The following is a 28,000-nucleotide window of genomic DNA, read 5'->3' as shown; positions in this document are numbered from 1 at the left end:
AAGCAAAATTGACATGACATCTACAAGCCCATGTCTGCATTCATCAACTCCCGCGATCAGTTCTTCCGGACAGTCCAGAACAGATGGCGGGACATCTTGTCCTGACAAGGAACATCCAATAAGGAGGAACCCGCGACCGAGAAGTGAACTCTCAGCACTTACGTTGCGCTGAGGTGGCAAAATCCACAACCCTCGTTGCCCTGACAACAGTAACTCCTGAATTCTCCTGTCCAATCCACAAACAGACAATAATCCTAAACAATGCCCAAACACACCCTTCTTCTGCCCACAGCCCGCCCTGCTAGAGCCTTCAAAAAGACAATGTTTAACTAATCGTGCTCATTTTTCTTAGGAACCTTTTGTTGACTTGTGATATGGTCATCTTGGAATGAGTCTGCCTCCTCGCCTGAGTCTGTTTCACCTTGCCGTTTGATCGCTGTTGACCTGAATAAATTGTCAACTTGTGCTTTGAAGCATTTTTCCACCTTTCAAAATGGAGTCAGTACAAGGAGTTAAGACTAAGGGGAACGCGCAGAGTTTGGCCTTTTGGCCGGGTTGCTGGGGCTTCGCCGACCCGGGTCATTGGAGCTGTGCCACGCGGGTCCGGCGGTTCCGCTGGCGCGATTCCGGCAATCTAGCTAAAAGGTCAGATTCCTTCACCGCATAAGGCGGAATCAACGCTTTAAAATGTCAAAAAAACTATCCAAAAACTCCAAAAGTATTGTATTTTGTTTAGTGGAAAAGCGCTATATAAGTATAACACCAACCAACCAACACCAATGATGGACGATACACTGCCCTCTGGTGGCAGCTTTGGGTTTGGCTGGACTGTCGGCTTCTATGACTCAGAAGCACAGTCAGATGTCTGCCATGGATAAAGGATAGCTGCGCTCTGGTATGGCCCACATAAGGCAAGTTTATAGCTACAGTTTGTGTAGTTGCGTGTGAGCGATTTTCTATGAGAATTGTAAATACATTAGCATTTGTAACGTTTAAGATAGTGGATTTTTGTTTGGCAAATTAGGCTAATTTAATCTACTAAATGTTCATATTGATCACACTAGATGGACGTTTGAACACCAACTGTTTTGTGTCAAGTAGTGCTGCAACGATAAATCGATTAACTCTAGAATTCGATTGAAAAAAAATATTCGAATTAAATTTTATTGCTTCGAGTATTCGTTTAATTAAAGTGGCATTGTAATGGTTTATTTTGAAAGTGTTTGCATTTAGTTTTATTGATTAGGGTGGATACACTGCCCTCTGATCCGCCTTATTTCACACGGCTGAATCCAATTGCTCCTTGTTAAGACCAACGTAAGCTAAGTTTTTGTTTGAGCTAATGTTTTTTATGCATTCATAATTTAGTAGGTATATAAATATATATATATATATATATATATATATATATATATATATATATATATATATATTAGGGCTGTCAAACAATTAAAATTTTTAATCGAGTTAATTACAGCTTAAAAATTAATTAATCGTAATAAATCGCAATTCAAACCATCTATAAAATATGCCATATTTTTCTGTAAATTATTGTGGAATGGAAAGATAAGACACAAGATGGATATATACATTCAACATACGGTACAAAAGGACTGTATTTGTTTATTATAACAAGATGGCATTAACATTATTAACATTCTGTTAAAGCGATCCATGGATAGAAAGACTTGTAGTTTTAAAAAAATAAATGTTAGTACAAGTTATAGAAATGTTATATTAAAACCCCTCCTAATGTTTTCGTTTTAATAAAATTTGTAAAATTTCGAATCAAAAAATAAACTAGTAGCCCGCCATTGTTGATGTCAATAATTACTTACACAATGTTCATGGGTGCTGAAGCCTATAAAATCAGTCGCACCCAAGCGCCAGCAGAGGGCGGCAAAACTCCATAAAACACAATTAACAAGTGGGCATTTCACTGTACTGTCATTTAAATCTGTCTGAGCGGGGCATGTGCGTTAATTGCGTCAAATATTTTAACGTGATTAATTTAAAAAATTAATTACCGCCCGTTAACGCGATAATCTTGACAGCCCTAATATATATATTTATAGGTATATTTAGCCGTTTATGTGGGAATATGTGTCTGAACCATTTGTTAAGAGCATTATTAAAAAAAATCTTAGCATTTTATAGCATTTAAGCTAGCAGACTTTTGCTATGTAAGTTAGCCAATTGTTCTTTTGTTGTACATAGATTCTCTTTTTTTTTCTTTTCTTTTTTTAAATACCGTTTCAGGCTCAGCTCAGGTATTTTAATTACTAACCTACTAAACTTTAACTACTAAAATAATCGATAGCTTCAGCCCTAGTGTCAAGTGTCTTAATGTTAAAATGCGTGTTGTTTTGAACATAAGTGTGCAAATGTGTGTTACAGCTTTACAAATTGTCAAACGTGAAGGAAGTAAGAAGCTTCAAAAAGCACAATTGCTTTGTTTGCTGTCTGTAAAGCTAAGCAGCTTCATGTTTAGTTAGGACAGAACGTGTCATATTATTAAAGTAAAGTGAAAAAATGATGATGTGAGGTACAATAAGGTACTGTTTAGGCAACAACAAAAAACAACTGGAGACAAAATGGTGGACGAGAATCTGGCGTCGTAAAGTCAAAATTGCGCAGGTCGTAAGTTGTGTACCCCCTTTTTTTTTAGCTAGCTTTTTTTATGCTAACATCATTTCATTCAATTAATATTCTTCACACACTTTCAACATCCCGTTCAAAAACACTCTGAAAGGAAGTTGAGGTCACCGCGGCGACAGTGAATGAATGAATTTGAAGGAATTGTTCTCACTGTGATGCATTGACAACTCTGTGTAAAGAGGGGAGAAAATGTTGGCCGGTAATACTGAAAGCGGCCAGGCGGGGGGGCTTCACGTCTAGTACTCGGTGGACTGTTGCCATGGTGCCCGTACTAACTTTTACCAATGAGCTTGGAGACATTTACTCCTCGGACGCCATTGACGGGGACAGACGTCCGGTATGAGCAGACGGGATGTCTATTGCTGTCAATGGCAGTTAATAATAAGGAAAATGTAAGTTTTCTCACCAGCCTCTCTCCGCTGAGGACCTCCAGCAGCTTGATGAGCATGCGTCCATCCCTGAGGTCCACATAGAGGTCGGTGATGCGACAGGAAACGCGCGAGAGGTGAGAGTTGACCCATTTGGTGAAGGTCTTCTTCTGGACGGCCTCACGCTCGTCTACAAAACACACAAACCACACACGTTTGCCTTTGATGCCGACAGGAGAAATATTTCCAGAAGATGAAAAGCAGACGCGCAAATTTATGGGCGTGCGCGTCTACTCCACGCGTATGTTCATTGTTCCGCGGCTTGAGTGCGTGAGGGATGGGCTTCCTGAGGGAGGGAGAGAAACTTCCAGGAAAACACACGCTTTCCCTCTCAAACGGTCAGTCTCACTTTTTCAAAAATGTTATTTATTATTATTTTTCCTGACTTTCGCCCGCTCAATCACACAATCTCTGAAACTATCACCGACTTTTTTTTAATGCTTCACAAATAATTAGATTTTTTTTTTTTTTAAGTTTTTTTTTTAAATTAATTTTTGTTGTTATTACTTTTGGTAACTCTCTCATTCACTCAGTCACTCAGACATCACCATCTATTTTTTTCCTTTTCATTAAAAAAAACCCCCAAATTACCTAAAAAACTATTTATTTATTTTTTTACATTTTTTTGAATTTCATTTAATAATATTTTTCCTAACTCACTTATTTACACAATCTTTTTTTAATCACTTGTTTTAAAACTATTTTTTTTAAAATTTGTGACCAAAAAACATTTTTCACTTTTTTTATTTCATTTATTTATATTATTCCTAAATTGCTCATTTACACAATCTCTATTTTCTAATCATGTTTTAATTTTTTTTTCTTTTTTAATCTGTGGCCAAAAAAACATTTTTCCTTTTTTTAAATTTAATTTATCATTAATATTTTTCCTTTCTTGCTCATTTACACAATCTCTATTTTTTAAATCATTTGTTTTAAAATTATTTCTTTTTTAAATTTTTGACCCCAAATTTTTTTTTACACATTTTTCATAATTTCATTTATTATTAATATTTTTCCTAACTCTGTTATTTACACAATCTCTGTTTTTTAATCATTTGTTTTAAAACTATTTTTAATTTTTGACCCCCAAAAATATTTTTCACATTTTTTAAAATTTTATTTATTATCAATATTTTGCCTAAATCGCTCATTTACACAATCTCCATTTAAAAAAAAAATCATTTGTTTTAAATTTTTAAAAAATCATTTATTTTAAAATTATTTATAAAATTTTTGACCCAATTTTTTTTTCACATTTTTTAAATAAGTTCATTTAATATTAATATTTTTCCCAACTCTGTTATTTACACAATTTTACAAAATTTTTGACCCCCAAAAATATTTTTCACATTTTCTTATTTCATTTATTATTTATATTTTTCCTAACTCGCTCATTTACACAATCTCTATATTTTTAATCAGTTGTTTTAAAATAATTTCTCTTTTTTTTAATTTAAAAAAATACATATCTTTTTTTTTTAAATATTCAGTCTCCTTAATTGTACTTAATTTAACCCTATATAGGGCAAGAGATGATTTTTGAGAAGCGGCTCGGAAGATGAATAAATGACTTCAAATATAATAATAACTTAAGTATGATCAACTACTGTATGTTTTAATCATCAATCATTTTATTTGTCATATTGTTAAATTATTCATAATATTAAATATTAAATACACTGATTATGGGCCCTTATAACACTCGAAAGTACATTTATTTTCATACTATTTTACGGTTGTCAAAAGTAGAAAAACTTATCGAATATCGATATTGAAATGTTATATTGTTGTCCAAGACGACACTTAAATTTCCCATTCATTGAAACTGGGAGGACTATCTGTCAATGCCATTGATTCATTCATTCTCTGCCCCTTTCCAGTCCAGGATTGGACGTCTAGCGCGGTCAACGGCAGCCAATGAGTACCCTAGAAAGGGTTAACAATCACCGACCCTCAGACGAAGTCTCTCGAGACGTATAAAAATAAGAAAGAGGAAGTGCTATCAAAACACGAAGGATGTTATGTGACATGACAAGCATTGTCTTGTTTTTCCTGCCAAGCAAAAAGGTCAAATAAAACATTCTGACCTCAAACAAGTCAAAAAGTCATCTTTGCATGATTTCCACTCACTTGTTTATTACAACACCACAACAAGGCAGAGAGCGCATACACCTAATAAGAATAAAATAGTAACTAGGCCTGCATGCAGGACTGAACAGGCCCTCGCAGTGTGGCACAACTCGGACGGCATGCAGGTCAAGGTAGTAGCAGATCTTCCCCCTCTCATCATCTCAAGAGAACCTAACATGCTCGAAACTCATGTCTTTTTTTGGGATTGGAAATGCAATCACACACATAGGAGAAAAAAGCCCCTATTGAAGAGGGTACTACATAATAGGAGGTGCTACTGAGCTGTGCAGCCACGCCCTTATTCAATACCAAAAATGAATCTTCTAATTGGACCAATTGTGCCAAATTTCGTGGTTCTACGAGCTGCCTTAGTCCCTGAAGAAATCTACTTCCTTTTAATGACTAACCAAGGATCGTCACGGCAACAGAGACAAAAGAGACAAAAGGTCTTGTAACGACAATGACCAACTGCATAAGAACTGGATATGTATGAGTAAAATTTGTGACTTTCTGTTGCCACAAGGTGGCGTTGTAGGGTTGATGCAAATGACCCCTACAGGACCCTTCAGGGTACGATTCTGAGCATGCTCAATATTTTTTATTAGGTACCTGAACACATGTCTTAGGCTCCCATGATGCAGGTCTGAGGTCAATTGTTTTTTTTTTTCCCTTGAACGAGGAGCCGGTCTAGCAAAAATAAAGGTGTTTCCTGTTCCCAGCAGGGGGCGTCAGGCCTAATGGGTAATATTTCAATGCAGTCGTGGTCAGGCTGGGATACCTCACATACACGCCAGATATGAAAAAGACTGAACCTTGTATCAGGGAGTTATTAGTCATTTACTGAATTGCACGTAGACAGTAGAGGTGGATTTTTTTTTTTTTTTTTAAATGTTTTGTATATTTGTTCCAAAATTGTTCAAAAATCCAAAACCAAACTACTATTTTAGTATCAAGTTACCGGTTAAAAACAGTAAATAAAATACTCAAGTCCCCATTCTGTATCAGCAGCTTTAAACTACATTCAATTAATTTAATGTTGTGAATCAATCGTTAAAGTTGTTAAAATTGCGCCCGTTACTCCATAATTTCCCTCATGTCTACTTTCGACAAGTTTTAAAACTGTTTCATCATTTAAAGATAGATTCAAGTAAAGATTTTGCCGATTTAGGGGTATTTTAGATAAAAAGTAATTAGGTTCTCTATAACAGAGACTTCTAGAGAAGTCTACTGCTTTAAGATGGCGCCTGTTTACTAGCGCGGGAAAGTCATTTAACATCTAGACTACATATATGGGATATCTACCACAGCCGTATGTTGCCGAATGTTTGTAGCAACTACCAACTGGGCGCTGTTTGTAGCGGCTGACGGCTGCAGTCAGGTATTATTGTTTTTTGTTTTTTTTTTTACCTAGCGGCATTAGCTCAACATGATATTTACTCTCGGTCCGTTCCTCATTGCGTCCCGAAGACCACGCTGACTGCGTTTTATTTCCACTTTACCTGGTATAATTCAATAATCGGAATTTGGATGTTTGTGAATCGTTCTCGAATCTTCCACGGCCGAATCGCGAATAATCTAAGAATCGGAAATGTTGCACGCCTCTAGTAGACAGCATTCCACATGAGGAACCGCGCAAATGTCGTAAAGTCCTGATCTTCCGGTCGCCCTGAACTACATTTGTGTTTCCAGTGGCTGTGCGAAGGATGAATAGCGATGAGGTCATAAATCTAACTGTGACTCAACAATATCCTATTGAAATGTTTAATGATGTTTAACTATGGTTTTGTACATACCATACAACCCCAAGTTTCGAGCCTTGAAAAAGATGAAACGTAAAGTAACGTTGGATAATTTCACATTAAACATGTATATTGAAAAAAACAACCTCTATCACTATCAAGTGTAGTTTAAAATTAAATTTGACCCACGACAACACATTTCTCGTGCAAAAACAAGATAACTGTGAATCGATACTTTTGCAATCAAAAATCGTATCCGGATACAACATTTCCGTATCGATCATTTTGATGAGTTTCAAAAAAATACAAAAACAAAGTATGGCGGCAGAAAAGCATGGAGGTTTTTGACGGGAAGGGAAAGACGACGGGATGTGGAGAAAAGCCACGGAAACCGAGACAAAGAACGGAACCGAAGCAGGGAAGTAAATACAAACAAAGTGACGAGACAATGAGAAACACCCAGACAAGACACTAGTGGAAGACTGAAGCCATGATTGAAACCCCCAACAGTGAGGCAAACGTGCTCTCTATGAGCTCTGCCGCCCCTCCCGAATACAGATCATGTGACCCACGGGTGCACTCAAAGTCTTGAATTCCTTTTCCTGCTGAACACACAGGAAGCAGCAGTGTGTGCGTGTGTTGCGGTAAGTGGAGACAGTGCTGTATTGATTGTGGGAGTGTGTGTATGCGGGGATAACACGAACACACACACACACACACACGTACAGAGTTGGGACGTGACCTTAACCCAAAAGCAGACATGGGCGTGGATGCTTGTCGCCATGGGGACGCAAAATATAGAACAAAATCAATCGCCTTTTTGAAATCACACACGTATGTAGCTGCTCACAGACACAAACACGCTAATAGATTTACACACACAAACACACCAATACACATGTACAAGCAGACCCCCACTCAGACACACACTATAACAAAAAAAAACATACAATATGCATGCACATATGCAATAAGAAACAAAACAAATTCTTTCTCCGGCCTCTGTGACCTCTGACCTCATGTCACCAATGTAATCAAATCTTCCATTTTATATAACATATTTGTTATTGTTCTTGAGCTATCTTGAACACAACCATAAAGACAAAAAATTTGGACCCGTGACCTTTGACCTCATCAGGCCAAATCTGAATCATCTCTGTGTTTCATATTGAAGATATATCCTAATCCTAGTTTGATACTCCCTTTGTTCGTTCTTGAGTTATCTTCAACATAAACAAACAGTACTGCTGTCACGATATTACATTTTTAACCTGATATCGATACTAAAAATTTGAAGTTCATTCTCTTCCCGTCGTCATGGCAGCCAATTAGTTAAAGTATATCATTTGATCTTTATTTGGCCAAGATGCACCCTCCCACCAATTACTTTATCAGTAGTGAACGTCCAATCCATTTGAAGTGGGAGGGTTAGCAGCGGGTGACCTGTGCTGCGGCAAAAGCAAATAAATCGGTACATTTGCAATTAAATATCATATCCGGATACATTATTTCAGTATCAATACTTGGACACTTTCCGATACTTCTGACAACCCTAACATAGAGACATTCAATTTGGCGCTGTGACCTTTGACCTCATGACCCCAAAATGGAGTCACCTCTTCTGGGTTCCTATCACAAAAATCCCTTGAAATCAAACATATAGTTAGACAAACAGAACCAAACTCACAACCTCCGCTTATGTAGGTCTCACCTACTGGTGGAGGTTAGGGCTGCAGCTATCGATTATTTTAGTAATCGATTAATCTATCAACTAGTTGGTTCGAATAATTGAGAAATCGGATTAGGAACATTTACATTTAGGAACATTGCGTTGCGGAATAAATTCTAGGCTTCCTAAGATTGCACTTTCGAAATAGCATTAAATGCGAATACAAAATGAAATTTGTGAGCGTTTCTTCAAACTATGCAGAATTGCACTTTCATTGAAAAATAAATTAAAATACCTGAGCTTAAACGGTAGGAAAACACATAAATGAGGATTTTAAAAAACACACATTCAATAAGAAACAAAACCATTTTTTTTCTGGCCTCTGTGACCTCTGACCTCATTACTAAAAAAATGCAATCACCTCTTGCGTTTTATATATGAAAAAACAACATATTAGCTCAAACAAAAACTTACTTTATGTTGGCCTTAACAGGTAGCAGCTAGATTCAGCTAGTGCTGCAGCTATGGATGATTTTAGTAGTCGATTAATTGTTAGTAGTCGATTAATTGATGAAATAGTTAGTTCGAATAATCGAGTCATCATATAAGGAACATAAAAAATTAAAATACCTGAGCTGAGCCTCAAACGGTATAAAAAAAATAAATAAATGAGGTTCAAATACATATTCCCACAAAAAAACTAAATATACCTATAAACTAAATTACATTTAAAAAACATTACCTTCAACAAAAACTTATAAAGCTTATGTTGGTCTTAACAGGGAGCAGCTGGATTCAGTCATGTGAAATGACTTATATTCACAGTTGCAGGCAGTGTATCCACTCAAATCAACAAAACCAAATGCAAACATGTTCAAAACTAAACATTACAACGCGATAATTAATTAAGCAGCAAAATTTAATTTGAATCTTTTTTTTTCTAATCGAATTACTCAATCGATTAATCGTTGCAGCACTAGAGTCAGTCTTGTTAAATGATAGATGTCATATTCGCTGCTACTACTAGAGGGCAGTGTATCCACCCAAATCAATAAAATGAAATGCAAACACTTTCAAAACCAAGAGTTACAACACCATTCTAATTAAACGAATCCTCAAAGCAGCAATTATTCGAGGTAATTGATTAATCGTTGCAGCACTAGTGGAAGTTTTAAAAAAAAAGCTCACGGTCGCACACATGCACAGACACGCTATGTTGAGCGAGAGGGTCACGAGGTATGCGTTAGTCACAACACATTTGGCTCGCAAGCCCCAAACATAAAGAACAATTGTGGCGCATCACGGGACGGAAGGCATGAATGTCATAATTGCGCACACATTCCTTGACATTAACATACAAATTTTACTGTTAGAGCAAGTGTTGTTGGAAATAGCAAAAACTACTACTCCTCTGTTATTGGTGGATCATCAGAATTAAACTTGGCAGGTTTATACAAGGGATGTATACCAGAATTAGCTTCTTATCGCTGGTTATGATCCAGCTGCTTTTCATTCATGTGCGAAGCTTTACAGTCCTTTAAACAGCGTGGAAGCTGTGCGTCTCCAGAGTTGAAAGCGCATTGTTCCACTACAGTAAACGAGACTAGCCATTGGCTAAAGACTGGGTTTATCCCGCCCATCTGACGCTGTGCGTCTCTGGGAGTCTGGGGGCAGTGGGAGGGGCTCGGCGGGCCCGGATGCTCTGCTTCTCTGCATGATGATTGGATGATCTGTCTGAGGCTGAGTGCCTTTTTAATTGACAGCGAAATTAGCCAATCAGTGATCTTGTCGTATTAACATCTACGGGAGGCATTTTTCAATTTTCATTCCGTTGTTCTGAGTTGAACCGGATACTGTCATAATCAGGCTAGCGACACGCGTTGTTAAAAATGAGTAGCGAAAAATAATTTATTTTCTATTGTAGGTACTTGGATTTGGAGTAGGGATTTCCCAATCCGATCATGTGATCGGAAATTGGGCCGATCAGGCCATTTTTCAGAGGATCGGAATCGAGTGAAAAGGATCGGGTTTTTAATTTATGTTATATACAGTGATCCCTCGTTTTTCGCGGTTAATGGGGACCAGAACCCGCCGCGATAAGTGGAAAACTGCGATGTAGGGTTACAATTTTTTTTTTTTGTTGTTCAGTGTATTTCTTGAGATCTATTATTGGAAACAGATACATATAAGACTTTTTTTTTTTACCTTTTTCCACAAAGTATAATTAACCCCCCCCAAAAAAAATTAGGCACTTTAAATGTAATAATTATGATAAGTTTTAAACATGTTACTGTCCCACAGAATTATTTTCAAACAAGAAAAAAATGTAAACACCCAATCCATTAAAAAAAATGCTTGTCTTTATTAAAAGCTTCATTGAGTCTCCACTCAAATTCGCTCCAGCTGCTCAGTTACACACAATGAGTTGCCACAGCAACTGTTTAACAAGTCAAACGATGATTGACGCATTAGGCACTTTGAAGCTTGTGTCTCTGGCAAGATCAAAGCTTAACCGTCTGTCAATCATCGTTTACTTTAATAAGTAACTCCAGTTCACTCTTTGACGAACAAAGAGCAAGGAGAGGAAAGGAGGGAGCGAGCGCGATCGGCTTGGGACAGCTCATCTGTATTTATTCATATATTTTTTTTAATTGAAATAAAATCTGCGATAGACTGGGGTGCGAAGTTTGAAGCGCGAAGTAGCGAGGAATCACTGTATAATGCATAAATCCTATTGTGCTGGGTTGAGTCGCCATGGTTTAGAGCCAGTTAACATATCACAGTACGTTACAGCCAAGTCGTGGTCATAAAAATTGACTGCATCCACCGTGTGACGCAGTTTGGAACACACAAGGGCTGGACAAAATTATGGAAACACCTAACATTTTTGCATTATAATCATTGAACATACAGTAATTGTTAAAAAATGGCATGAGCAACATTCTAAAGTTGAGCATCTCGTATGACCGGCACAATCCCCAGACCTTAACATTCTTGAGCATTTATGGTCAGTTTTAGAGATTCAATTAAGACGTCGATTTCCACCGCCATCGTCTCTGAAAGAGTTAGAGGGTATTCTAACTGAAGAATGGCTTCAAATTCCTTTGGAAACAATTCACAAGTTGGATGAATTAATACCTCGATCTACACCATATTAAATTATTTTTTGGTTTATTTTTTTAAGGTGTTTTCACTTTTACAGTACACAGCCTGCCGGTGGCATTGACGCAGTTGAGTGCGTTGCTACGTTTCTGCCTTGAAAGCTATATGTCTGTAAGTATTTTACATCTATACCAACCTGTTAAAATACAGTATATGTGTATTTATGGGGAAAAGCTATATGAACGAAATTTTTTAATAGGTCCTGCTGTATGGAAGCTAACCTATGCTTAGAGTTGTAGGTCAAGTGAAGTGTGTTGTCTACACGGTATTTGTATACCGGTGTGAATTCTGCAGTTGTGTCGAACGCATGAATGTTTCTTTGTTATAGTTTCACAAACTTATTCAAATTACCGTATTGGCCCGAATATAAGACGGCCCTGATTATAAGACGACCCCCTCTTTTTCAAAACTCAAGTTCGAAAAAAGACCAAATTAATTCTTATACAGAAAATAATTACAGTACATCCGAAACAAATGATTATAACAATATATTTGAGAGAAAAAGCATGTTATTTTGCCTCATTCAAATCATAATATCTGAACATTTAAATATGTAAACTAAAGTGCAATCACATTCGTAAATGAATGGCTTCTGGTTTTTGAAATGTAAATAAACCAATCTATTGTGATGAAACAACAAAATTGCAATAACTGCATTAACCATCAAAGTGAAGTCTAACTGTAACTGTAGTCTTGAAACAAACAGAACATCGCTTCAATGATATCTGGCGCCATCTAGCGTCGTGAATGGGGAGAGTAGCTGAGATCTGTCATGACAGAACATCGCTTCAATGATATCTGGCGTCATCTAGCGTCGTGAATAGGGTTGGGCATCATTTGAAATTGAACGATTCCGGTTCCGATTCCACATTTCGATTCCGGTTCCGAACGATTCCCGATTCCGATTCTTTTAAGAGGCAGGATCCCAAAATAATGCAGGGTCCAAAAAATTGTACATTTCATCTTAAAGTCTTAACTTCTTGAAGTTTTTTAAAATTAAACTAACTTCTCACAGGGCTAATTATAACTTGTATATAAACATCAGTCTTTAAACTCGAGCAATTTTTTTCCGCTCGGCGGTCAGGGCATCGAAACAAGGACTCGAAATTTAAAAATTCGAACTATTCCGGGAGCATCGGAGTGTTAGAAACGGTTCCCATTGATGCTCGATGCCAAACTTAGTCGTGAATGGATATAATGTCTGGACCGCGAATATAAGACGACACCCTCTTTTTCAGTGTTATTTCAATGCAAAAAACATCGTCTTATATTCGGGCCAATACGGTACTTCAAATAAAAACAAGAAAAGACCAAGCCTTGCCTTTTTTGGAGGACATACAATGTTAGCTGGCTGTCGGGCAGTGCACATGGAAATGCACTGTTTTGGGAGTACACTTACAGTTAAAGATGTCGGTCCGATCACGTCATTTTCAAAGTATCGGAATCGGCAAAAAAATATCGGACATGCCTTTTTTTAATACATATATATATATTTTTTATTGAAATCGTTTTCTAATTGTATTTAACGTTACAGACAAAATGACTAACACTCATCCAGAGTAGTTTTGGCTAAAAGTAGGGTTATCAAATTTATTGCGTTAATGGCGGTAATTAATTTTTAAAAATAAATCACGGTAAATAATTAACGTATGCGCTGCACGACCCACTCACGCATTGTCGCGTTCAATTTTTATGTAGATAAAGCCTTACAATACCTCTCTCAGCAATTAAAAATAATGTGGGAGGCAATGTGGGGAATGAAGGTTGTAGTTGATCATTTTTTTAACACCCTATGTTCTCTCCCAACGCAGAGAAGATATATCAATTGGTGCCCCTATGCACAGTCATAGTTGCACTTCCCATCATGCATTTGAGCAGAAGTTAAATGGCTGCAGTATCATTTACTGAAAGCTCAACAAATACACTAGATGGCAATATTTAGTCACAATATACAAAGTCACATTTATCCTTTAAGAATTACAAGTCTTTCTATCCGTGGATCCCTCTCACAGAAAGAATGTTAATAATGTAAATGCCATCTTGATGATTTATTGTCATTATAAACAAATACAGTACTTGTGTACTGTATGTTGAATGTATATATTCGTCCGAGTTTTATTCATTTTTTTCTTAATGCATTGCCAAAATGTATATGATTGGGAAAAAATATCGGGAATGATTGGAATTGAATCGGGAGCAAAAAAAAAAAAAAGCAATCGGATCGGGAAATATCGGGATCGGCAGATACTCAAACTAAAACGATCGGGTTTGGATCGGGAGCAAAAAAACATGATCGGAACAACCCTACTTACAGTATATATTTTTTTTTAATTTAAGAGTTGAAAAGTAACAAAATAATCCAGAAGTACAATGACATTGCCAAAAGAAACAAAAATTCATATGTTTTATCCTACGCAACACACCCAGAAAAAGAGGATGTACAGTACTGTAGCATGTTTGGAACTTTTGTTCAAAAAAATCTAAATCCGGTATCGGATCGAGAATCGGTATCGACAGATTCTCAAAATAAGGTGACTCGGACTTGGGTGCAAAAATATGCGATCGGGAAATCCCTGGTTTGGAGACTTGACTTCTGGCACTCTAGTTTCTTTCCCTACCGAGGAGCCCCTCCACCTTTACAAAGCACTCACAGTCGGACAAACCTTTAGCTTCCCCTTACTGAAAGACCACCATCCGCCTCTAATAAACAGCGATCCTCTGAGTCCCATTTTTGTGTCTTAGGGTCGATAAACCTTTGTATTGACAACAATAGATGTCCAATTTATTTGAACGCTGTGAGTCCCATTTTTGTGTCTTAGGGTTGATAAACCTTTGTATTGACAACAATAGATGTCCAATTTATTTGAATTGAAAGGTGTGGCAGCGCTATCCATCGATCATTTGATCTCTGCGGTTGAAATGATGGTCTGTCTATCGCCATGAATGAGATTTCTAGGATTGTAAAGTGGGTCACACGTCATTGCGCGTGAAGCCCAGCCAGGGTGCGTCCCACATCTGGATCCACTAAGACACACTCGCATGTCTGTTGTATGTTTCCAACTGGCAGCGGATCGCATGACGCCGGCCGTCCGTCCAAATCCACACACGCACACACTCATCACGCGGTCACGGCAAAACACACATTTCCACTTCCAGCATTCCGACATTCCTCACGTCCCACGAGAAGCTAGCTCGCCCGAATGACGGCGTGCAGTTACCGCGGCAACCGATCCTCCGCCGGCGAGGGTCTCGCATGAAACGGACGGTGATGTCATCGCATAGAACGGGACAGAGTCACAAAAAAAGTCACGTCCAAGTGTCAAATGCACTTTGTGGTTGGCGTGAAGACCATCATCAACATGTTGTGCAGACCCTCGCACAAAAGTTAAACTCTGTCTATGTTTGGCACATTTTTACTATGTGCGATGTCACGTGTGATGATGAGACATTCCGAAGCGTAAAGCAAACAAAGCATCTTTTCAACATCATGTTGTGGTGCTAACGAAGAAGCGTGTGCTTGTCAATGAGGTCTTCTTCATATGGAAGGACATTAATCTTCGTCCTCATCATAATCAGGAGGACAGGCCCCCTTGTCACTTATGTGTTGTTGTTACTTGTTGCCACAGTGCTCAGTCGCGGTGTCACTTGAGCGGCGTGACATCTGTGACATCACGCTAGCGGCGGCCAATCGCTTTTGGATCATCTAACAGCGCCTTTCATTATTTAGCGGGCAGGTGAAACACAAACTTTCTTTCTCCATTTTTACCCTTGTTGATGCACCTATTCACGAGTATATTGTAGAAAATCTCGGGACCTGGCATTGACACTTGAGGGACGCCACCGCTATGCAAAAAGCTTGAATAAGTGATGATGAAATGTCCTCAAAACGTACTTCTACTGTGAAATGAGTTTGTCACTAGTAGATGTCTAATCCATTTGAAGTGGGAGGAAGTGTCACGTTCCTTCTAGAGCTGCAGCTGTTGATTATTTTAGTAGTCGATTAATTGATCAACTAGTTAGTTCGAATAATCAAGTAATCAGAACATAAAAAAATTAAAACACCTGAGCTGAGCCACAAAGGGTATTAAAAAAAGAAATAAATGAGGATCTAAGTACAAAATAGAGGTGCACGATAATTATCAGTTTGATAATTATCAGTCCGATAATAGGAATTATGACGTCATCCCAATAAATCCAATAACAATATATGTTATCGAGCCTATTAATAATATTTTTGGTATGTGTGCGTTTGTTTCCACTCCTGTTTTGCCAGTATGCAAAGGCTTGTTACTGTTCTAGAGGCCGTATTTTTCCTTCACTGAGTTATAAACCTTACTATGGCAATTAGCAAATGTTTGTATTTTACAATGTTATGTTTACAAGTTATTGAGAGGCCTTTTGGTTATTGATAGGCTTGCTGTTCTATAAATGTTTCAAATGTTTTTATCTGCTGACAAAGCACAATACTTGTTGGGTTTATGTTTGTTTTAGATAAGTGCTCATTGTTCAGGGGACACATCGTCAATGATATTGACTGATTGATATACATTAAAAAATTGTATATATATTATCAGTTATCGTATCGGTATCGGCCTTGAGGAGCAGGAAGTTATCGATATCGGTATCAAAAAATGGATATCGTGCACCCCTAGTACAAAAAAAGAACAATTGGCTAACTTGCATAGCAAAAGTCCGCTAGCTTAAATGCTATCGTTTTTTTTAATTTATTTTTTTTAAACGCTCTTAACAAATGATTCAAACTCATATTCCCCCCCACCGGTATCGGTTTCAAAAAATGGATATCGTGCACCCCTAGTACAAAAAAAGAACAATTGGCTAACTTGCATAGCAAAAGTCCGCTAGCTTAAATGCTATCGTTTTTTTTTTTTTTAAATGCTCTTAACAAATGATTCAAACACATATTCCCCCCCACCGGTATCGGTTTCAAAAAATGGATATCGTGCACACCTAGTACAAAAAAAGAACAATTGGCTAACTTGCATAGCAAAAGTCCACTAGCTTAAATGCTATCGTTTTTTTTTTTCTTTTTAAAATGCTCTTAACAAATGGTTCAAACACATACCCCCCCCTCAAAAAAAAACAAAAAAACAGCTATTTATACCAATAAACTAAATTACGAATGCATAAAAAAAAAAACCTTAGCTCAAACTTATGTTGGTCTTAACAGGGAGCAGCTGGATTCAGCCATGTGAAATGAGTAATGTCATATTCACTGTCACCACTAGAGGTCAGTATATCCAATCAAATCAATAAAACTAAACGCGAACACTTTCAAAACAAACCATTACAACGGCACTTTAATTAAACGAATACTCAAAGCAGCAAAATTTAATTCAAATCTTTTTTTTTTGTAATCGAATTACTCGAGTTCACCGATTAATCGTTGCAGCACTAGTTCATTCACTGGCAATCCTCCCTCTTCAAATGAATTGGATGTCTACAAGTGATAAAATCACTGGTGTGAGGGAGGTAGGATGCATCTTGGCCAGAGGAAGAACCCAATTTTCATTTTTTAACTAGACAGTGTTGTTTTCGTTAACGATGACTATAACGAAAATATTTTGGTAACAACCAATATTTTCATGATGGTGACGAAACAATAACGAGATACAAACGTGTCTTGGGAGACGAAAACTTAACGACACGAATGCCAGTTTTCGTCTGACAAGACGAAAATGCGCCTTAGTTTCTGTCACATGTTCACACGTGTGACATTTTATGTGTAGTTAGCCTGCCTGGTTGTGTCACTCATTTGATATGCTGCGCTCTCCGAACTCGGCCACTAGTCTAGTTTCCTCTCCAGTCTTCCCATTGCTTGTTTTAAGACACACACGGCAAGATTTGTCTTCTTATCTGGCAAGAGAAAATATGCAATGATGCTTTAGCCTTTAAAGGTCAAGCCTACGGCCATACTACCCTGAGAACGCCTGATCTCGTCTGATCTCGGAAGCTAAAGGTCTGTGCTGCTGAGTGCTAAATGTAACTCGTAGCATCAGCATAGCATTCACGTTTGCGTTAGCATAAGGCCATCGCGAACGGCAAACGTCCTTGATGGGGGAAAATTTTATGTGATGCCTTAACATTAGCACATTATGCCTTTGTGATGTATGATTGCTTCTGTGACCTAGATTGTAACAACTTCTATTGTTTTTCACCTTGGGTCCCATAGTTAGGAGGGAATCTCACGAGATAACTTGTTTTGCACCATAGTACGCGCTTGAGTCCCATAGTTAGGAGGGAATATAATGAGATAACTTGTTTTGCACCATAGTGCGCGTTTGAGTTCCATAGTTAGGAGGGAATCTCACGAGATAACTTGTTTTGCACCATAGTGCGTGCCTGAGTTCCATAGTTAGGAGGGAATCTCATGAGATAACTTAAATAAACATTCTACTTTAACCGCTGGGAGCCTCAACTGGGGGGGAATCTCGTACCCTTGCGGGGGAAGGGGGGCTCACATGTTCGGGTGGTGCGTTTTCGTGGGTGCAGGGAGTGGCCACCCGTGTCCCCACGTCAGACGTGCCTATAAGAGTTAGGAGATTCCCCCAACTCGTACGGGTCACTTGGCTTTGTTCCTTCACCGCTTTGCCGGAGCGTTTGGCTCCCCGCTCATTTGTCAACGGTAAGCGATTTTCATTGTTAAGGAACAGTTTGTTGTGCTGTAACGGTAACGCGGGGATTGACAAACTAGATCTAACGTCATCGTTACCACTTGTTCTCGTTTTGATACTTGTTGCTTGCTCTTGTGGGCTTGTAATTAATAAATCTCATTTATTCTGCATTTTCTAATCAATAAACATCGTCTATTGAGCAAAAGTGTGCTGGTTGCTGACTCACCGCGAACCCGGAAATTTCGGAAAACAGTCCTCCTAAACTGTCGGACAATGTTTTTTACATACCATTCGTGGTGTCCAGGTGGGTATAGCTAATTGAAAATAATGTATAATAACGAAAATATTGAGTAAACGTCGACTAAAACTAGACGAAATTGGTCTAGAGATTTTGTCAACAAAATCTACACGAAGACAAACACATCTGGAAATGACTAAAATATGACTAAGACTATTAAGTATTATAGTTCAAATAACAAAGACAATGACGAAAATTAAAAGGGCTGCCAAAAACAACACTGTAACTAGACAGATGGACAAGTCAAAACTGCCAAGTATTTCTATTTTCGTCATGCGTGGAGCATGGCGGCAAAGGCTGATGACAAACAAAGCTCCAGTTTTTATTGTTTGTCGCTCTCTAAGTGCTAGCAAACACATCTGGAGCGCAGATAGCGACGCAGGCCTTCCGTATTTCAAACTTTCAGCTGTTTGTCTGAGTCTCGGCTTTAAGCCCCTCCCCCATATGCGCGGGAGTTAACTGGGCGACTTCTATCAAAGACCCCTTTCATCGTACGGAGAGAGCGCGCCGGTTCGAGCGAGACAAGGCGGCCGTCCACTGTCGTTTCCTCCTGGTGTCACCTTGGCCGGCGCCTCCTGACAATGGCGCCGTTCTCTTCAGATTTAAATGGCCAGGATGTGGAGCCACTCAGGAGAAAGTTGGCATGTTTAAGGCGTCGCGAAAGAAAAAACTTATTCCCTTTCTTAACTCATTGGCCGCCATTGATGGCACTAGACGTCCAATTCATTTAGACTGGGAGGAGGAGGAATAACGGTTTGTATTTTCTGCCGGCACTTTCTCCACTTCATTGTCCCCTATCCTGGACTACGCTGCCCACTTGGTGTCAGTGGTGGTCAATGAGTTAAATTCTTAGTTGTAAAACATTTTAAAAGTACCGTATTGGCCCGAAAATAAGACGGTGTTTTTTGCATTGAAATAAGACTCAAAAAGTGGAAGTATCATATTCGGAGTCTAGACGTTATACCCATTCACGAGGCTAGATGGCGCCAGATATCATTAAAGCGATGTTCTGTCATGACAGATCTCAGCGACTCTCAAGTTTAACCAGTTTGCATTATTTTATTGCAATGTTTTTCCTTTTTCAGATTTGTTTCAAGACTACAGTTACAGTTACACCTCACTTTGATGGTGAATGCAATTATTGCAATTTTGTTGCTTTATCACAATAGATTGGTTTATTTACATTTCAAAAACCAGAAGCCATTCATTTACGAATGTGATTGCACTGTAGTTTACATATTTAAATGTTCAGATATTAAGATTTGAATGAGGCAAAATAACATGCTTTTTCTCTCAAATATATTGTTATAATCATTTGTTTCGCATGTACTGTAATTATTTTCTGTATAAAAATTTATTCGGTGTTAAAAAGTCTTTTTTCAAACTCGAGTCTTGATAAAGAGGGGGTCGTCTTATAATCAGGGCCGTCTTATATTCGGGCCAATACGGTATAATTCTTTTTTTGTTTTGAACTTTGTTTTTAAAGAGAAACTGCAATTTCTGGAGAAATTATGATGAGGCTTTGCTGTGGTAGATACTAAAGATGTCCTGATCGATCGGCATCCGGTCCGATCACGTCATTTTCAAAGTATCGGAATCGGCAAAAAAATATCGGCCACGCCTTTTTTTAATATATATATATATATATATATATTTTTTTTTTTAATTAAATCATTTTCTAATTGTATTTAACATTACAGACATAATATGTTACACTCACCCAAAGTCTTACGTTTAGGCTTAAGGTAGGGTTATCAAATTTATCCCAATAGCGGCAGTAATTAATTTTTTAAAAAATGTATCACGTTAAAATATTTAACGCAATTAATGCATGCGCTGCACGACCCACTCACGCATTGTCGCGCTCAATCTGTAATGGCGCCGTTGTACCTATATAGAGAGATAAAAGGCAGCGTAAAATCAGTCGAGTGAAATTTGGCAGCCTTTGGAGCCTTTTTTTAATTGGCTAACTCCTTACAATCCCTCTCCCTACGATTAGATTAGATGACAATATTTAGTCACAATATACAAAGTCACAAGTCTTTCTATCCGTGGATCCCTCTCACAGAAAGAATGTTAATAATGTAAATGCCATCTTGAGGATTTATTGTCATAATAAACAAATACAGTACTTAAGTACTGTATGTTGAATGTATATATTCATCCGAGTTTTATTCATTTTTTTCTTAATGTATTGCCAAAATGTATATGATCGGGAAAAATTATTGGGAATGATTGGAATTGAATCGGGAGCAAAAAAAAAAGCAATCGGATCGGGAAATATCGGGATCGGCAGATACTCAAACTAAAACGATCGGGATCGGATCGGGAGCAAAAAAACATGATTGGAACAACCCGAGTAGATACCAATCAATTAGGTCACTTCCTGTTGATTTGGGGACATTTCGGGGACACTTTATTATTGCAGGTCACTTCCTGTTGATATTTTGACGTACATGTCCGTCAATGGCATTGGCTTACTTGAGCGGCAGTTGAATGTCAGTGGGCTGTACCGTTAAGTAATGGCCAAAAATCCAAACCACACATTTTTCTGCTACTGAAAATGATAGGGAAATTTGGACGTCCATTGCTGTCAATGGAATCAAATTACTTGTGTGCCAGTTGAATGTCAATGGGCTGTAATGGTAAGTTTTTGTACAACCACCTATGTTTTCCTGCCATTGAAAAAGAGGGAAAATTAGAAATGAGTGGAACGACGAACATGGCCATCAATGGCATTCCCCTCCAACTAAATGCAGAGCGAACTGGATTATATAAAAAATGCATAGCGGAAATTTAAACCATGCAAGGGAAACCGCGTGGTACTCCAAGTCACACAGGCGTGCAATCATTCTCACTTTCGTGACTTTTTAGACTGTCAAATTGTCGCCACTACCAGGAGAGCGAGACTCACAAAACGGCCGCCCCGAGAGGCTCCGCCTGTCTCAGCCAGTCACTCTCTCACGGTACATTCAGCGACAGCATGCAAAACACAACTGCCACATTAAAACCTGATTTTGTGTATCAAATGCCATAACTTTCATAATGTATTGAAGGGACACGGAGCGCGGGGCCCATTCATAGGGGGCCTATCTCCGTCAAAGCTGACCGAGTAGAAACACAAAGAGCTTTTTCCGTTGAAAATCCTTGTAAATACATGCTTGAATCCCTGAATTCTTTATATATATGGACGTAAAACAGTCTCAATTCTTGGTTAAAAGCCCAAAAAACGTGCAGTTAGCATTTATTTTAAGTAAATATTGCGAACTATGATGCTAGTCAGTAAGCAAATTAGCAGCCGCCATATGTAAACAAAGAGCTTTTTCCGTTAAAAATTCATGTGAAAAAAGGCTTAAATTCCTGACTTCTTTATAGATGTGGGCGTAAAACAGTCTCGATTCTTGGTTAAAAGCAAAAAAAAAAAAAAAAAAAAAAAGGCCAGTTAGCATTTATTTTACGTAAACATGTTGAATGTGCTGCTAGTCACTGTGGCCGCCCCCTTAGTACAACAAAGAGCTTTTTTCGTTGAAAATTCTTATGAATAAATGCTTAAATCCATGAAGTCTTTATAGATATGGACGTAAAACAGTCTCGATTCTTGGTTAAAAGCAAAAAAAAAAACAGGCAGTTAGCAGTTATTTTACGTAAATACTGCGAAGTATAATGCCAATGCTGTATCGGCTAATTTCTCCCACTGACTTTTTTCACGTTTCGAAATGCATGCATGGTACAAAAAATATAATAATTACAGTACCTTGAATCCTCAAACAAATCACTCCTGAGACAATCCTTCCCGTTTGTATGCACTACGGCTGCAGCTATCTAATATTTTAGTAGTCGATTAATCGATGGACTAGTTAGTTCGAATAATCGAGTAATCGGATATGGAACATGAAAAATTAAAATACCTGAGCTGAGCCTCAAACAGTATATGTTATTATATATATATATATATATATACTAGGGCTGTCAAACGATTAAAAATTTTAATCGAGTTAATTACAGCTCAAAAATTAATTAATCGTAATGAATCGCAATTAATCGCAATTCAAACCATCTATAAAATATGCCATATTTTTCTGTGAATTATATATATATTCTGTAACATAAATTGTTGGAATGGAAAGATAAGACACAAGATGGATATATATACATTCAACATACGGTACATAAGGACTGTAGTGGGCATTTCACTCTACTGTCATTTAAATCTGTCTATGCTGCCCTCACTCCGAAGCGTCTACTTTTTCCAACGCTAGACAGCTAGTGAACGACGCCTTAATAATCAGACTTCTTCCTTTTTCATCTGATTTATTAATAAATTGGCCTCAAACCATTGTCCCCTTTAAAACTACAAAAAAAAGTTCACAAGCATTGCATTAGCAACAACGTTAGCTTAGCACGCTATACAGGTTAACTAAACATAAACAAAAAGCGTGTCATGCAAAAAATATAACATTTCGCTTATTAACATAATATGTACATTCTTTACAACAACCATACTTACGGACAAATGTTGTCCAAGGATCATATAAGCACAACAGAGATGTCGTGCAGCCATATTGAACGAGAGGAGAAAAACAATAAACCATGTCGCAAAGCGACCGCAAGAGTTCGCTGTTAGCACAAAAAGCCTTGCTGTAAAACTTACCAAAAGGCAGAATACTGTCTGAGCGGGACATGTGCGTTAATTGCGTCAAATATTTTAACGTGATTAATTTAAAAAAACAATTACCGCGCGTTAACGCGTTAATTTTGACAGCCCTAATATTTTTTTTTTTTTAATGATCTACGTACAACAAAAGAACAATTGGCTAACTTACATAGAAAAAGTCCGCTAGCTTAAATGCTATAAAATGCTATAAAAAGTTTTTTTTCTTTACAATGCTCTTAACAAATGGTTCAGATACATATTCCCACAAAAAAACAGCTAAATATACCTATAAACTAAATCACGAATGCATTAAAAAATAATTAGCTCAAACAAACTTAGCTTACGTTGGTCTTAACAGAGAGCAGTTGGTTTCAGCCATGTGAAAAGACGCAGACCAGAGGGCAGTGTATCCACCCTCATCAATAAAAGTAAATGCAAACTTTCAAAATAAACCATTACAACGCCACTTTAATTAAACGAATACTCGAAGCAACAAAATTTAATTAGAATATTTTTTTCTAATCGAATACTCGAGTTAATCGATTAATCATTGCAGCACTAGTATGCAGTATAGCTTTCGTACTTTTTCAACCTAAATCCGGCGTTAGATCGCTGCATGTGACCGACTGCTAATAAATGGAGCAGAGTGTGGGACGGCACCCTTCGGGAAAGGCGTGACGCAGCGAATGGGGAATGTGTCACGTCAATATATTATGAAGTCTATGCAAATGCAAATGGTTAATGCAGCACAATAACATTTGGCCATTGCTAATCGTCTGTCATCTTGCCATTGTTGATTTTGAATAGCGTCTGCGCTCCCAAGAATGCCCTGCGTGTACCGTCACAGCCTACAGCATCACAGCTGCCCGGACCAGAGTTCATTTGTTTGGTCCGAACTGGAGTTTGGATGCGCGTTTACATTTACAAAACAGAGCGGATTATATAAGAAAAAGAACAGACCAAACAGTGCTAGCGTGAAAGCGCCCTTATTCACTAGATAGACATCTGTATTTGAAACTGTTTTGGAGTCAACTTAGGACAATTCCTAAGACTGTCAATTATATCCGTGACACCTTTCCCAAAAAGCAAGTAACTTCGGGCAGTCCCAAAATATGCGAGTATGGTCACCAACGATCCATCCTACAGTCCCTCCCTGTTGCACTTACAAATTTAGAAACAGCCAGGGGTGTCCTAAAGAATCTTCTTTTTGTTTTCCTATAAAACTCTTTCCATTTGTTACTATTGATCCCCTTAAGGCAACCAGGTCCTTTCTCAAATTAACACTCAAGCTTCCATTAAAAAAAGTTACCTACTGTATTTTAGCATTCTTTTAAAAAAGTATTATTTCAAATTAATCCAACTGAAACATAATAGTAACTTTTTGATTTTAAAAAAAGTATTTTTTTAATAGAAAAAAATGTTCACTTGTTTTTACGTTTATTTTTATCCAAATATTTTTATTAAGTGAATGTTTACTAGCTGTTGACTTTTCTGTCCATTCAAAAAGTTTAATATTTTTCTAATAATTTTTTTTTTTTTTTAATGTTAGTTTTTTATTATTGTTATTAAACTAATCAAACTTTAAAAAAATAGCTTTGAGAATATTTTTCGTTTGTCTTTTCTTTGTTTTTTTTTTTTTTAATTGGATGAGCAAGTTTGAAAAATAAAATGAACATGTGTAAAATAGTTTTATGTTTTTAAACTAAAATATTTTATTAATCAAATTAAAAATAATACATAAAAAATAGATTATTTACTGTTTTATGGTTAGTGTATGGATTTTTAATTTGAAAATAAATTATTTTTTAAATAGAAAAAATGTTTACTTGCTTTCATCACGTTTATTTTTCTCAAAATATTTTTATTTAGTTAATATTTACTAGCTTTTGGCTTTTTTTCATTCAAAAAGTTTAATATTTTTCTAATAAAAAAAAAAGTTTTTTTTTTTTTTACCATGTTAGTTTTTTATCAAAATATTTTTATTAAACTAATTCAACTTTAAAACAAAAATGGCTCGAAGAATATTTTTCGTTTGTTTTTTCTTTGTTTTTTTTTAATTAGAAAAATATATTTTTTAAATAAAAATGAATAATTGTTTTGTTTTTGAAATTAAAATATTTTATTAAGCACATTTTAAAAATAATAAATAAAAAAAGAATATTTACTGTTTTATGGTTAGGGTAGGGTTACGCTTGTGTGGAATGTTTTCTAATCTAAAAAAAAAAAAAAAAAAAAAAGTTTTATGTTAATCATGTTTATTATTTTCATTAAAATATATATTTTCTAATCAATCAAACTAAAAATAATGTATGTATAAGACAATTTCATGTTTCTCGAACAAAATATATAAATATTAACTTTCAAGATGCTGGAAAAAGGGGCCATTTTCAGTCGTGTTGGTGCTCAGTGTAGAAATCAATTGGTTGTCGATGAGTCAATTAAAGGTCAGCCCTAGCATTTCCATACACTGAGACAGTCCTCTCCATTTTCTGTAGATTTTTACAGGTAAAGCAATTTTAATATATATTTTCTTGTTTGTTTGTTTTCGGAAGTGAGCTCAACGGACAGGCTAACGTGATCACGCGGCTAATCGCTTGCTTTTACGGAACCCACCGCGTGTCCGCTCCCGGCATTCCCGACATGTTGTTGTTTGGGCCCCATTTCACGGGAACTCATGTGAGTAATGAAGCGCCGTGCTCCTACTTCTCAATGCCGCAATTGATAAACTGAAAAGTTCAACTGGAGTAGACGTTTCCTGGAGGGACAAACTGTTCCCAGTCTTTCACAAAAATCGTCAAATGCTAACCGATTGCAAAATAACCCACACGTTGTAGTAGTAACATAATAAAGTAAAAAAAAAAAAACTTTCACGAAAGAAGAAACGGTAGGTTGAAATGAGGCTGCCACAATGAACATTTTCAGTGCATTGAGGATGAGAGAATTTCAATGATCCTTCTACTGAAAAGAGTGTCACTGGTAGACATCCAATCTATTTGAACTGGGAGGGTGGGCAACAAATTAACATCATATAATATTGATAAATAATACAATAATAATAATAATAATAAGAATATTGATTTTACTGTTATCACCATGCTAAAATGTTCAACTCAACATCGCAACTCTAAAAAAATACTCGTTACCATTTTTGATAGCACATAAAAAACATTTAAAAACAATTAAATTTTATTTTTAGGGGTGTTACAAAAATATCGAAATGGTGATATTAGTGCTGCAACGATTAATCGATTAACTCGAGTAATTCGATTAGGAAAAAAAGCTTCAAATCAAATTTTGCCGCTTCGAAAATTTGTTTAATGAGAATGGCATTGTAATGGTTTTAAAAGTGTTTGCATTTAGTTTTATGGATTTGAGTGAATACACGGCCCTCTAATGGCAACACTGAATATGACATAACTTGTTAAAAAGGTTGTATCCAGATGCTCCACGTTAAGACCAACATAAGGTAAGTTTTCGTATGAGCTAATGTTTTTTCATGCATTCGTAATTTAGTTTATGGGTATATTTGGCCGATTTTTTTTTTTCTGTGGGAATATGTTTGAACAATTTGTTAAAAGCATTGTAAAACAAAAACAAAACAAAAAAACGTTCGGATTTTATAGCATTTAAGCTAGCCGACTTTTGCTATGGAAGTTAGCCAGTTGTTCTTTCGTTGGACTTAGATCCTTTTTTATTTATTTTTATATACCGTTCGAGGCTCAGCTCTGGTTAATTTTTTATGTTCCTTATCCGATGACTCGATTATTCAAACTAACTAGTTCATCGATTAATTGACTACTAAAATAATTGATATCTGCAGCACTAGCTGAATCTAGCTGCTACCTGTTAGGACCAACATAAGCTAAGTTTTTGTTTGAGCTAATGTTTTTTTTAATGCATTTGTAATTTAGTTTAAAGGTACAATCAGCCATTTTTTGTGGGAATATTTGTTCGAACTATTTGTTAGCATTGTTAAAAAAAACAACAACAAAAAACGTTGGCATTTTATAGCATTTAAGCTAGCCGACTTTTGCTATGGAAGTTAGCCAATTGTTCTTTTGTTGTACTTACTGTAGATCCTTATTTATTTATTTATTTATTTATTTATTTTTATACCGTTTGAGGCTGAGCTCAGGTAGTTTAATTTTTTATGTTCCTTATCCGATTACTCGATTATTCAAACTAACTAGTTCGTCGATTAATCGACTTCTAAAATAATCGATAGCTGCACCCCTAGCTGAATCTAGCTGCTACCTGTTAAGACCAACGTAAAGTAAGTTTTTGTCTGAGCGAATATGTTTTTTATGCATTCGTAATTTAGGACATAGGTGCACTATTTTTTATAGTATTTTTTTTTTTTTGTATACTGTTTGAGGCTAAGCTCAAGAATTTTATTTTTATTTTTAAATAAAAGTACAAATCTGCATAGTTTGAAGAAACAGTCGAGAATTTTTATTTTGTATTCGTGTTAAATGCTCTTTTGAAAGTGCAAGCTTGGCAAGCCTTTGTTTTACATCCCCTCAAATTTATTCTGCATTAATCAACTACTAAAATAATCGATAGCTGCAGCCCTAGGAATATATCGTGATACTTTGGGTTCCAAAAGGTTATCGATATGCTCATGCCA

At 36.8% G+C, this 28,000-nt stretch overlaps 1 protein-coding gene across 2 annotated transcripts in view; it reads right to left on the bottom strand.

The window, feature by feature from the left end:
- The window catches only part of sptbn1 (spectrin, beta, non-erythrocytic 1), a 153,481-nt gene that overhangs the window by 68,001 nt on the left and 57,480 nt on the right, over positions 1–28,000 (bottom strand). For both annotated transcript variants that reach the window (XM_057849270.1, XM_057849269.1), the window contains one exon: positions 3,065–3,216. In XM_057849270.1, the coding sequence (XP_057705253.1) occupies positions 3,065–3,216 (152 nt within the window). The remainder of the gene's footprint in view (positions 1–3,064; positions 3,217–28,000) is intronic.

Source organism: Corythoichthys intestinalis, chromosome 10 (assembly GCF_030265065.1).
Source record: "Corythoichthys intestinalis isolate RoL2023-P3 chromosome 10, ASM3026506v1, whole genome shotgun sequence".
NCBI lineage: Eukaryota > Metazoa > Chordata > Actinopteri > Syngnathiformes > Syngnathidae > Corythoichthys > Corythoichthys intestinalis.
Note: the sequence above shows the minus strand (reverse complement) of the source record. Positions and strands in the feature narration are given on the sequence as shown.